Source organism: Belonocnema kinseyi, chromosome 3 (genome assembly GCF_010883055.1).
Source record: "Belonocnema kinseyi isolate 2016_QV_RU_SX_M_011 chromosome 3, B_treatae_v1, whole genome shotgun sequence".
Lineage (NCBI taxonomy): Eukaryota > Metazoa > Arthropoda > Insecta > Hymenoptera > Cynipidae > Belonocnema > Belonocnema kinseyi.
In genome coordinates, this window is record NC_046659.1 from 154,887,449 (window position 1) to 154,900,446 (window position 12,998).

The 12,998-nt window shown below is 31.0% G+C and overlaps 1 protein-coding gene across 1 annotated transcript in view; it reads left to right on the plus strand.

The window, feature by feature from the left end:
- The window catches only part of LOC117168831 (bromodomain-containing protein 4), a 60,401-nt gene extending 48,347 nt beyond the window's left edge, over nt 1-12,054 (plus strand). Inside the window, exons 4-9 of the mRNA XM_033354679.1 lie at nt 1,888-2,042; nt 2,263-2,554; nt 6,255-6,653; nt 8,078-8,323; nt 8,401-8,656; nt 11,139-12,054. Of these exons, the coding sequence (XP_033210570.1) occupies nt 1,888-2,042; nt 2,263-2,554; nt 6,255-6,653; nt 8,078-8,323; nt 8,401-8,656; nt 11,139-11,245 (1,455 nt within the window). The 3' untranslated portion in view covers nt 11,246-12,054. The remainder of the gene's footprint in view (nt 1-1,887; nt 2,043-2,262; nt 2,555-6,254; nt 6,654-8,077; nt 8,324-8,400; nt 8,657-11,138) is intronic.
- Nucleotides 12,055-12,998: the final 944 nt, after the last annotated feature.

A 12,998-nucleotide genomic window follows, 5' to 3' on the forward strand; every position in this document is an offset into this window, starting at 1 on the left:
AAAATGATCAAATAAAAACCAACTCTAACCAAAAATGCCTTCGACATATTGGGCAGTATAAGCCTGTGACAACATTTCGCCACAGAAATGTTTTTTAATAATAATGATAATAATAATAATAATTATTTATTATTATTATTTAAAATAGGGAGAGCGGGTCCCACATCTGAATAGTAACAATTTTGAGTTCATAATACTTAAACATTTTGATGATCCAAAATTAATAATTTTCTGAGGCAGTGTACTTTTATCCAAATGCGGATCTTGACACTAATTTATGCCCCCCCCCTCCCCCCTTAAAGAAAAAATAGGAAAAAACTGGTTTGAACTTTGGCAACCCGATTTTTGAAAAAAAAAATCTTGCAAGAGTAAGAAAAGTTTTATAAGCCAGGGAAACTAAAATATTGGTCAGAGTAACGTAAGGAAATCTTGAAAATGAAGTTTCGGACTTATACCCGGATATAATATTCTTGTTAGTAATTTTTTGCCTTGTATTTTTAATTTTCTTTGTTGCTTCACTTTGATGATTATATATTTGTTTAAGAATTTTATTATTTGGTTACAAATTAAAAAATATATTTTTTAAAGTCATCCTTTTTCGTTTGAAATATTTACTATAATATTATTCGTTCAGAATTCATCTTTTTGGGAGAAAATGTAATTATTTGTGTGAAGGTTGAACCATTTAGTAAAAAAAAATTTGTTGTCGTTGAAAATTTATCGTCTTACTTGAAAAATCGTCTTTTTGGTTCAAAATTTTTTTTTCATTGAAAATTAATTTTTTTGAATTAAAATATAACTATTTCATGATTGCCTAAAAATTGATCGTTTTTATTTAAAAATTCATATTTTCTAGGTGAAAATTTAACTATTTTGTAAAAAAACCGTGTCTTTGGCTCAAATATTCAACTGTTTAGTTGAAAATTTTTCTTTCTGAGTTACACATTGTATCAGTTTGTTATTTCAACTATTTAATTAAAAATGAACTTTTTTTTCATTCACATTCTCCGGTTGATAATTATACTATTTTGGAAAGAATTCGTCTTTTTGGATTTAAAATGTAACAATTTAATTTAATTTTTTTTCCATGTTGACTGAAAAATCTTTATGGGTAGAAAATTCACTTCTTTTTTTGAAATTTCGTCTATTTTGTTTGGAATTTCTTTTGATTAATTTGATCTTTTTTAAAAATTTTTGATCTTTCGGGTTTAAAATTAGTCTTTTTTGTAAAAAATTGACTTACATTGTCAAAAATTCATACTGGTTTGCAACATGGTTTGCAAATTAAACTATTTTCTTAAATTTTTGCGACTGAAAATTTATCTTCTTACTTTAAAATTAGGGAGGAAGTTCAACTATTTGGATAACAAAGCAACTATTTTGTTAAAAATTTCATTATTTTTGTTTGAAAGTTTAACTTTTGGATTAAAAATTTATTTTTGTTGTAAAAAATTCCATTATTCTGTTAAAGATTCAACTATTTTGTTAAGAATTATTAATCTGCATTCTAAAGATTAAATTCTTTATTAGTAATATTTTATTCTAAATTCGTTAAAAGTCTATTAAATACTTCGGAATTCTCTTAATTTTTTTAATTCACTTAAATTCTTTTGAATTTACTTATGTCCACTTTATTCAATGTGTTTAAAAAAATATATTTTAGGTTAGTTATATTCATCCTGAATTATTTTAAACTTTAGCCATCCAAACTTAATTACAATTTTTTTAATTTATAAAAGCTTCTATGTTACAAGATTAGAATTTTCTTCTTTGAAAATGAATGATAAAAGAAAATGCAAAATTAACCAGACAAAAATCCGGGAATAGTTGGTTTTTCTAAAAAAAAGCCCTTCTTTTCTAATAGTTTCTGATTGTTACAATTTTCAGAGTTTGATTCAACAATCGCGCAGCAGAGTTTCCTGCGTGGTTGAACGTCGCAAGACCGATGATGGAACTGATGGATCGGAAAATTCTCTTGAAACAAAAAATAATCGTGGAGAACGCGTCTCCATCCTCTGTGAAGCCGGAAACCCAAATCAGGAGTAAGTATTTTATTATCCGGCGCAAAAATACTGAGATTTACTTATGGTTCTCCACACCGGAGTACCAGCGTAGAAATTGTGATCGGGAATTGGAAGGGCTCCGTCTAGTTTTCCCAATTTCTGATCGGGCATTGATCGGGAATACTAGAGAGGGCCGGGATAGTTCTGGATAGTTCAGGCTAGCCTGGTCACATTTTTTAAATTTCATTTTTAATTGCAGACAGCAGGAACAGGAAATGATGACTCCAATCATCGTTCCCTTAGGAACTGTTCAGATTCCTGTTCAACAAGATCAAACTCCTGCTTACCATCAGTACCAACTTCACACCCACTTCCAAGTTCCCGATATGCAACAATTGCCCCTGAGCGATCCGCGTGGTTTGAACCATATTCCAGCTGGAATTTTGCCACCCGAATTACGTAATATTCCCCAAATTCACATGGAAATGAAACCACCACGTATGGCTTCCCAACACCAATCAATGGGTCAGCAAGTTCCCATCATGCAACAAGTAAGACTTTTACATTAGAATTTTCAGGGCCGCCATTCGAACTTGAACAAACTTTCCTTTCCTTACTCCTCCTTGCTTACCCTACTTTCCCTCTCTTCACTAAACCCTGCGCACTATCTCCCCTAACTTTCCCTGCTTCACCTTTCCTCACTTCCCCTAATTCCCCTCCCATAATGCTCCCTCACATTTCCTAACTTCCTCCTCATCTACTTTCCCCTACTCCTCTTCCCCAGCCATCGCTTCACCTTCCCTACGACCTATTTTTTAGAACTGCCCGACCTGCTCTCTCTCTATCTCTCCCCCTCTCTCTTTCTCCTTTTCTCTCTCTCTGTTTCTCCCATTTTTTGTTTCTCTTTTTATTTTCCTCTTCTTCCAAGTGACTTTTAGAACAGCCCATTTTTGTAGAACTGCCTGTTAGAATATACCCTGTACTTTCCCTCACTTGCACTCACTTCTCCAACTTCCACTCCCTAATTTCTCGTACTTCTCTTTTCCTTTCACTCACCCTCCCCTAATTACCCCTTCTTCCCCTTCCATCGTAACCCTTATCCTTCTTGCATTTCTCAAATTCCCTCTCATCTTCTTCTCCATACTTTCCACTACTTCCTTTCCCCAGCCATCACTTTACTTCCCCTACTCATCCTCATTTATAATCATTTCCCGTACTTCCTCTTTACTTACATTCACTTCTCCTACTTAATTTTCTACTTCACCCTTTCCTCGCTTCTCCAGCTTACACTCCCTGGAGATCCCCTAGGTAGAGTTCTGCCACAAATTCCCACTGTTTTGATTGGCTACGATTAAACCGGAACCAGAAATTATAATATATTATCAATAATAATTTTGATTTGAGAAAATTTGAAACATGTATATTTTTCAAGTCTTTAAAATGAAAATTGGAAACTTTTTAAGGATATTTAAACTATGTAAAATAATTTCAGTTTAAAAAATGAAAAATGATTTCGTGGATTTATATTTTTGGAACTGAATCTGAATCTTTGAACTCTACAATTTATAAAAGTTAAAAATTCTAAATTTTTCAATTTAAATGAATTGAATTCAATTTAAAATTGTTAGTACTTTCCATTTTGTAGATGTAAGTTATTGAGAATTTGAATATAAATTTTGTTATTTAAAAAAACTTTTAAACTTAAATTTTTAAAGTTTAAAAATTAAGAGTTCTAGCTTGATTGCTTTAATTTGCTGTTCATTTTTCATTAATTGAAATGGGAAAAATATTATCTTTAGAGTTTAATTTTCATTTAAAAGAATTAATATTTCAAACCTATAAAAAAGTTTAAAGAAAAATGAATTATATAAATTTTCAAACTAAAAAACTGAACTTTAAATTCAAATGATGAATCTTTAATAAAAAAAATACTTTTAATCAAATAGTGGAGTTTTCAACCAAGAAAATTATTTTTTTTGAACAAAAAAAGAAGGTTTTTTGACAAAATACATGAATTTTGATCGAAAATAGATAAATTTTCAACAAAAAATGGATTAGTTCGATTTACAGTTCAAAAAAATGAATTTTTCCTTCAGAAAAAAATTTTTTTAACCAAATGGTTGAATTTATAACCAAAAAGATAAATTTTTCAAAAAAATCGAATAGTTGAATTTTCAGTTTAAACATATAATTTTTGGCCAAAAGAAACGAATTTTCAAACAAAGGTTAAAAATTTGGTTAAAAATTAATGTATTTTGTCCAAGGTTAATTTTTTTGGTAAAAGAATAAGGTTCGCAGTTGAAAACTCATTTTCTTGGCTAAAGATTTATCATTTTTATTAAAAATGTAATTCTTTGGTGGAAAATTAGTATTTTTTTTATAGAACATTAATCTTCTTGTCTGAAAGTTCATATTTTTGGTAAAAAATTTAACTTTTTAGTTAAAAATTAAAGATTTTAGTTGAAAATTCATTTTGTACGGTAAAAGATTAATCATTTTAGTTAAAAATTTATTTCTGTGACTCAAAATTGATTTATTTTGTTGAAAATTCGGCTTTTAGATAGAAAAATAATATTCTTGGTTGGGAATTCATCTTTATATTAGAGAATTCATACATTTTGTTAGTGATTTGTCTTTTTTGGCGAAAAGTTTATCTTTTTGGTTAGAAGTTCAACAAATTTGTTACAAATTCATTTTTTTTTGTAGACAAAATTTATAATTTTAGTTCTGATTCATCTTTGAAGTTGATGAATCATCTGTTGGGTTCAAAATTAATCTTTTTTCTTGAACTACCTTCACCTCTTTTCTCTTCACCAGCTTACACTCCCGTTATCCTACTTTCCTTCTCTAACCATAACCCCCCCCCCCCCCCCCTGACGCTCATTTATATTCATTTTCCCAACATCGCCTTGAATAATATAAATAAATAATAATAATAATACAATTTTTATTTATTAAATTAAAATTTAAACAAATTAATTAATTAATAATATAATTAATTTGAATTAATTTATTTAATTTAATAATTTCATAAATAATAAATTCACTTCTCCTACCTACTTTTCCCTACTTTCCCTCTCTTAATTTTCTATTAACTTCCCCTTCCCTTGTTTCTCCTATTCCTCCACCCAGTATTTCCCGTTACTTCCCCTTTTTTTCATTTTCATCACTTTATCTCTTTGAAAAAATTCCCGGTTTTCCCGATTAAAAATAACATTTTTCTCTGTTGAATTTTAGGCGTTTAAAATAATTATTGCTTAATATTAGTTGCTTTATTATATAAATTTTAAACAGAATTAAACATTTTGGAAAGCCAAGATAGAATATATAATGTACATTTTCGACCAAAAAAGATGAATTCTGAACATTATCATCTAAAAAGTTATGTTTTAACTAAGAAAGATGGATTTTCCGTCGAATAGTTGAATTTTCAACTAAACAAATTAATTTTTTCTTAGCAGTTGCTTTAACAAACAAATAGTTAAATTTTCAAGTAAAAGAAAGTTTCTAACAAAAAGATAAAAATTCTGAAATGAAGATTTGGTAGCGGACTTTTCAATGACAAAGAATTCATTTTCGATCAAAGGAATACGACTTTTCTACGTGAAGATGACTTTTTAGCGAAATAGTTAAATTTTGAACCAAATAGTAGAATTTTTAACAAAAAAAAATAATAATTCTGAACTAAAAATATAATCGTAGACCTTTCAGATAAAATAATTTACTTTTACTAAAAAAGACTACTTTTTAGCAAAATAATTGTTCAACAAAATAGTAACATTTTTATCGAAAAGAAATAAATTCTGAACCAAAAAAAGTAGACTTTTTAATTAAAAAGAAATTACCAAACATTATAGTAGTACTATAGTAGCAATAATAATGATTATATGGAAAATTATAATAGAATCACAAATCTTACAGTAGGCCTTTCAAATAAAAGAATTCACTATATCTAAAGAAGACGACTTTTTTGTATCAAAAGATGATATTTTAACAAAATACATTAATTTTCAACAAAATAAGTAAATTTTCAACTAAATAGTAACATTTTTAACGAAAAAATTTCCGAACCGAAAGAATAATATATTTTCGGTTTCCGAAAAAATTCCCGTTTATTTCCTCGCTTTTTCTAGATACTCAAAATTCCAGGATAATTTCCGGTTTTCCCGGTCAGTGTTCACCCCTAATTTATAAATTATGTTGGCAAGTTGAATGAGCAGGTGTTGTTGAACTGAAATTGAATTTCTGCAGATTGAAATGCGCCACATACCGATTGAATTGAGACACTTTCCAATTCGCCAAATGAGGCCAATAGTCGCCCAAGAGCCCAGACAAGAGCAACTGATTGCTATGAATTTCCCAGCACATATGTACCAATCCGAAGACCAAAGCGGTTCCATGATGCCACCACCCCCACCCTCTCAAGAATCCCAAATGCCAGAACACAGAATGAACCCACAAATGATGGTACCCCAACCTGACCAAAGACCCCAACAGCCTCCACAGGAAAGGCCACGATCTCCCTTCCAAGGAATTCCTCTTGAAATCCGCAGAATTATTCAACAAGTTCCTCTTGAAATCAAGAATATCATTCAACATATCACTGGTGAAGCTAGACCTTTCCCAGCGCCGGAAGAATCTCGTCGTGAGGTATTTATTAATTTTTTGCGAATACTTTATGAGTTTATGTAAAAGATTCTAAAGAAATTGTATTCTCAATCTTGCTCATGCTTGTTACCGGCCGTGACTGAGGAAGAGGATCTTCTCAGTTCTGCGTCTTGGCAAACCTAACGATAAATTTCGATAAATTGATGAAATCATAAAATGAAAAACTATCCTCCTTTATGATCCAGTTCCATGGTAGTTTTTCATTTTGTCGTTAGGTTCGTTTAAAATCAGAACGGAACAGACTTTATTCTTTAGGCTTGGCTAGAGTTCTTAAATGCCCAAGAATTTATGGTAAGGAAATACTCTGCTGCTCAGTAGGGTGGTCCAAAAATGCTTGGCAAAATTTTTTTGCATGCTAGAGGGCAACGACCCCCCCCCCATTTTATTCCAAATCCGAAAAAAGAAATTCCCTATTTTTTTATTTTAATAGGTGTCGGTTTTGAGTTGAAGTTTCCCATCCAAAATGCATGAGGAAAATCACATTTTGAGTTTTCAGAATAATTTTTTAGGGTTTGAGACAATGTTAATTTACAACTAATTATTAAAATTATCAGCTGAAATTATGAATCTTCAATAAGAAAAAATTAATTTTCAGCAAAACATGTAATAGTTAATATATTTCATTAGCTAACAAATTTTAATACGCATCGGCATTCCACGTGAAAAAGTGAGTGTTTGAAATTTTTTCATTTATAAGAAACCTCTTGTTTGACAAATTAAAATTGATAGATATTTTTTCATTTCCATAAAACTTTCATTGTTTGATTATAAAAAATTCAATAAATTTTTAAACTTCTGTATCTTCCTAGACAATTTTTCTGGAATAAATATTTTATTTTAAAAAATCCACTCTTCAAAAATGCAATCCTTTGTTATTTTATATAGTGCATAATAAAATACAATTAACGAATAATGAAATATTAAGTAATACGTTTTGCCCGCATGCTATTATCGGTAATGTCTCAGTTTTTCATGCCTTTGACAGTATTCTGGATAATAAGCTGTAGGAAAACAAATCATAATTGATGAGTACTTGTTTTTTTTCTAGAATCTTCTATTTCTATTCGTAATTTTTCTGGAGTTGTTAAGAAAAAACTTGTCTTTTACCGCAGACAAATGCCGATGTTAGTACAATTACAAATTGGAGAGCAATGTTCTCTGAAATAAATCATTTTCCTGAACAGATAATAATTATGCAAAATATTGTTATGCAATTAGTTGATAAAATAATATTGTGTGACAAAGCCATTAGATAAATATTCCATTTGGGTCAAGGGATCAAGAAATTATGATTTATTTTAAAGAGACAAAAAAACTATTTTCCTCCTGGATAATTACCTTTTCAAAATTGTAAAGTTATCATCGAAATTTCTAATCAATAATTGTTTATTATTTTACATTTTTAGCAAGACGAACAGGAATTCAAACCATTCCCAGAAGGTGCTCGTGCCATTTCCCTGGGACCTTTCCCTCTTCCAATAGAGGTGAGGAACCTTTTAGAACATGGAAATATTGAAGGCCGATCTCAACAAGCTGAGAATTCTGAACAACAGCAACAGGAGGCTAAACCTTTCCCTGGACCAGAGGATCAAGGAGAAGAAGTCGAAAGAAATTTCCCAATTCCGGCTGAAGTTCGCAGCATTATTCACCAGGTTCAATAATTTATAATCAAAATTTTATATATTGTATTTAAAATTCTATGAATCTACAGTGTAATTTTTTATTTTAGGTTGTCGAAGGTCGTGCCTTGCCGGTACCAAGGTTCTCTATGCCTTTGAGACCAGTAGAGTCAATGGACATTCCAGTTCAAGCCAGGACTCAGGTTTCTGATAATGAGGGTCATGAACAACGTGTTGAACATCATGATGAACAGAACAATCACGAGCAACAGGAACTTCATCCACAGGGACATCCTATTATGCAACAGCAACCTCAGGAAGAACACATTCCACAACAAGACCACGAAGGAGAAAATCGTCCTCATTGTAAGTAGAATTACCGATTTAAATAAATTGCTAGATCTCAAAAATATAATATAGGTTGTTTAAAGCAGAAAAAGAATTGAAGAGTACATTTTCAAAACGTTTTCTATCCAAGAAGTACCGTTTTCCACAAATAGCGAATTTTTATTAAGCTATATTATCAACGGATAGTATCGGACCACTAACCGATTGAATATGGTTTATAATTAATGTGGAGGGTTCATTGATAATACTATTTATATTGAGATCCTAAAGCCTATGGGAAAAAGTTGTTGTGAATTACTCGTCAGGGTTGGCAGACCGTCGCGGCGTCGCGAGACGAGTCTCGGCGCCACTTCGACCTCCTGTCCCCGACCTGGGTAACTCATTTGATGAGATTAAAATTATGCTTACCTAGAGAGAAAATAAGTTCAATAGATGATAATGATGTCGTTAAATCCTGAAAAGAAATCAGATTAACATGAAAAATGCGAATCTAATAAAATTGTTCAATGTGGTTATTACTGCGGGTTTGTATGATTTACTGCGCTGGTAATACTGCGATTTTATTTTAAGTGAAGTTGCAAATATTTTAGGAAATTTAAATTATGCTTACTTATAAATTTATTAACAATTTTTGTAAATTACAATATTGCAACACTAGAGATACACTGCTACTTTGACAGGCATTATCACTGGTGACTAAGACAGGTTAGTTAGAAGTTTACGATATAGCGTCTGGAAAACCGCAATAATCCATTCATCAAGGCAATAACTTGATGTGTGCCAAATACTGCTGTGATAAAAACTATATTGAGTAAATTAGTTAAAAACATAGATATTTGATTTGATTCATTAGTGATAAGTATAAATAACTCCCATAATAATTTTCAGAATTGATACAAAGCATTATATACATTCAGAACATTCTAAAGCATTATTTATATTTGAAACCGCAGGAAACAGAGTATCCGCAGTAGTACCCACAAACCTAATTACTTTTCTTGATCTCGCGGACCGTACTTTTATGGACTTCGTTTCAGCGGCGATGCACTACTCGCCATCTACTCACAACGCAGGCGTGTTGGGTCAGTAACCCTAACTTTGGCGTGTAGCGGTACTGCGCTTGCGCTAGCCGTGCGTAAGAGGAACATTGCCGTAGTAACTGGTTGTCGCGCAGGGTTCCTCTTCTCTTAAGGGTCCTAGCGCAAGCGCATTACGTCTAAATGCCAAGGCTGGGATGACTGGTGAGGGTTCACTTCACTAGCGGCGATGGTTTCATTCTTATCTCTAGTTTCATCGTAGAGAGAGCAGGGTTGTGCGTCACTCGAGGTTTCTGACGTATTATAGTAAAAAAAAAAACCTGTAAAAATGCAATAAATGTAATAAAGATGGTGGACTCGGATAGAACATAATAAAACCTAATTTTTTTTTAATTATGCTTATGTGTACCGACTTACATTGTTGTTGTTATCAGAACTTCATTTGACATAAAAAAATCACCACGAAGAACAAAACTGACAGCACTCATTTTAAATTATTATTTTGACTGCTTTCATCGAGTTGCATCAGGTTTTTTTCTGATGCGTTCATAATTATAACGCACTTTTTTCTGAAAAAAAAGTTTTGAAATCAGCGAAAATCCTTGAACGATTTGTTTTTTATTTTCAAGATATTTGCAGTTTGGATGGTTTGAAAATTAACCTGTGGTTTCTTAATCTTTCTTTAGCCGCATTCGATAATACGCGGTTGCATCCCTGACAAAACGCAACATTTTTACCATTTTTTTTTTAAAGCAAGGAGTCTGACGCCTCTATTCATTGTCGAAGTTGTAAATTAATAACTTTTGTTTTATTAACTTTAAATTTCATTGGTGCAACATAATACCGCGTACCGCTACCGGCGCTATTTTAAAGTTATGGAACGAAATGTTAAATATCGACGCCATCTTGAAAACTTATATTACGTTTTGCACAAAACTAAGGACGTAATATACGCACATAAATTACGTCAAAAACCTCAGGTAATTTACTTAAGCTATATTACGTGCACAACCCTGAGAGAGAGGGAAGTTTCATCAATGTCGCTGGGAAAGAGCTTCGAGCGATTGGTTCGCTCTCGCAACGTAAAGTCTACAAGATTCTGACGAACAGTGAAACCGCGCTTGCGCTCTGATTTTCGAAGTGGAAAATCGCACTACAGAGTGGTGCTATTCAGTTTTTTTTAGGTCGAACGACACGTGACGTGATCCGAAATTTTTATTTCCGGATTCACAATTGGCGTCGAAAAATCTATCAACAGTGACCAGAAATATTCTGGAGACAAAATAACGTAAGACGGTGTTATGCATACTGAAAACTTTTTTTAACGGATATAAGACGTTTTGGGAAAGTGCTTTCAATCGTGAAGAGAAAAAAATGATAAAGTTCGTTTTAACTTCTTTCAAATTTCCAATTAAATTAGTGTATGTGCCAATTTTTAATTTGGAAATTTTTTTCATTTTTAGATGTCCAGCCACGTTCCGTGCGTTCTGTTCCTGAACCATTCAATACACAGACTCCTGCAAAAAAGATGCGTCTTTGTGATTGCAACTGCGCGTGTCCCAGTCATTAATTTTTTTTTTTAACTACAATTCGAGAGAAAGCTAAGAGCATTATGAAGTTTTGACAAACGGAAGTTTGTTCAATTTCCTTCCTAAAAAAAAAAAATAAGTGTGCAACATTCCAGTAATTTTTCAAAGTATGCTATTGTTAGTCATATAAAACGAGGGAAAAAAATGTTGATCCATAAACTTGGTTTTCACTTCGAATGTAGATTTTTTCAGCTTATTTTGTATCAATAATAAAACAAAATTAAAGCGTGTGGTTGATTGTGAGTGGAAAAACGCAAGAAAAGTAAGATTAAATTTTAAGTGACGATTGTACTCGTTTTCACATAAAGCTATATGTATGAACATAAAAAAAAACTTATGCTAATCGTGCGATCGAGTAAAAGAGATTCAGAGAGATGAAAAAGTGAGAAAACGGCGAAAGAGGCAGATAAGTGCAAGGCGAGAAAGCTGTGATTATTTCCTTCTTATATTTTACAACAAATTTTTTTCTATATATTACCGTGTATGAAGATTCTCTATAGCTGTTTTGAAAATTTGTATATTAACCTGTAGGCATTCCTAATGGTTTACAAGAGGTATCCGCTAACAAGCTTTTATGTCTTTCTGTCCAAGAAGAAAAATAAAGGTGTCAAGAAAAATTAGCAGAAAAAAAATCGATATTCAATATTTACATGTAATATTTTTGTAAATGATATAACAATGTTACTAAACTGTTGCCTGAAACATACGGCTTGATACTTGTCTGCAATGTTTGTTATATTTTTCAAGAAAAATCAGTATAATAAAATGATGCGTTATTGGATAGAATAAATTCTCCTGTTTCTTCTTTATTTACAATTTTCTACGCATTTATCACAATTTCAGGTATTATTTGTAAGTGTTAAGAAAATGTATATTTTTTAAAATGTTCTTTTTCTTTCCGAAATAATAAATTTCCTATTTACTTTTTATTAACTCAACTAAATAAGGTATTTTTCACAATGTTTTTAACTTGAATTATTTTTATTCGATGATCAAAGTTTTTCTGTACAAAGAAAAATTTTCTAGACGTATAAAGAGTTTTTCAATCAATCATAAAAGTAAAATAATTTCTTTAAGTAATTCTACACTCTTTCTATAAAAAATAGGTGTCACAAAAATTTAAATTGACGTAAAGTTAATGTAGATTAATGTAAAGTTTTATGATTACATGTTCAGTTTAAATAATTATTTTTCAAACAAGAAAAATCGAATTTTCAACAAAATACTTCAATTTTGCAATAGCACTGAGAAATCTTTGATAACAAAATAATTTCTCAAGAAAAAGTTTAATAATTGATATTTGCAACAAAAATATTTGGATTTGCGGTAAAAAACTATTAAATTAACTTATAAAAAATTACAGAAGAGTTGAAATTCCTACCAAAAAATATTTGTCAATCAATAAAGAAAAAAATATGTCATCCAAAATGTTGAGCTTTTAAGTCAGAAAGACGAATTTTTGTGACCAGATTGAATTTAAAACCCAAAAATATACACTCTATACCAAAATATTTAATTTTTCAACTAAAAACACGAGTTTTCAACAAAATAAGTATACATTTATCTTGAAAAATATGGAAAAACTCTCAAGTGTAAAGTTGTGAAATGAAATTTGTCATGTTACGGGGTCAATATTTGTCTAACCCAAATTCCATTCCAATTTCCTTAGTATATCGTTCGACAATCCCCAGAGCTAGATGCAGTTTCTCTCTGTTTTTAGCATAGATCTTAAGA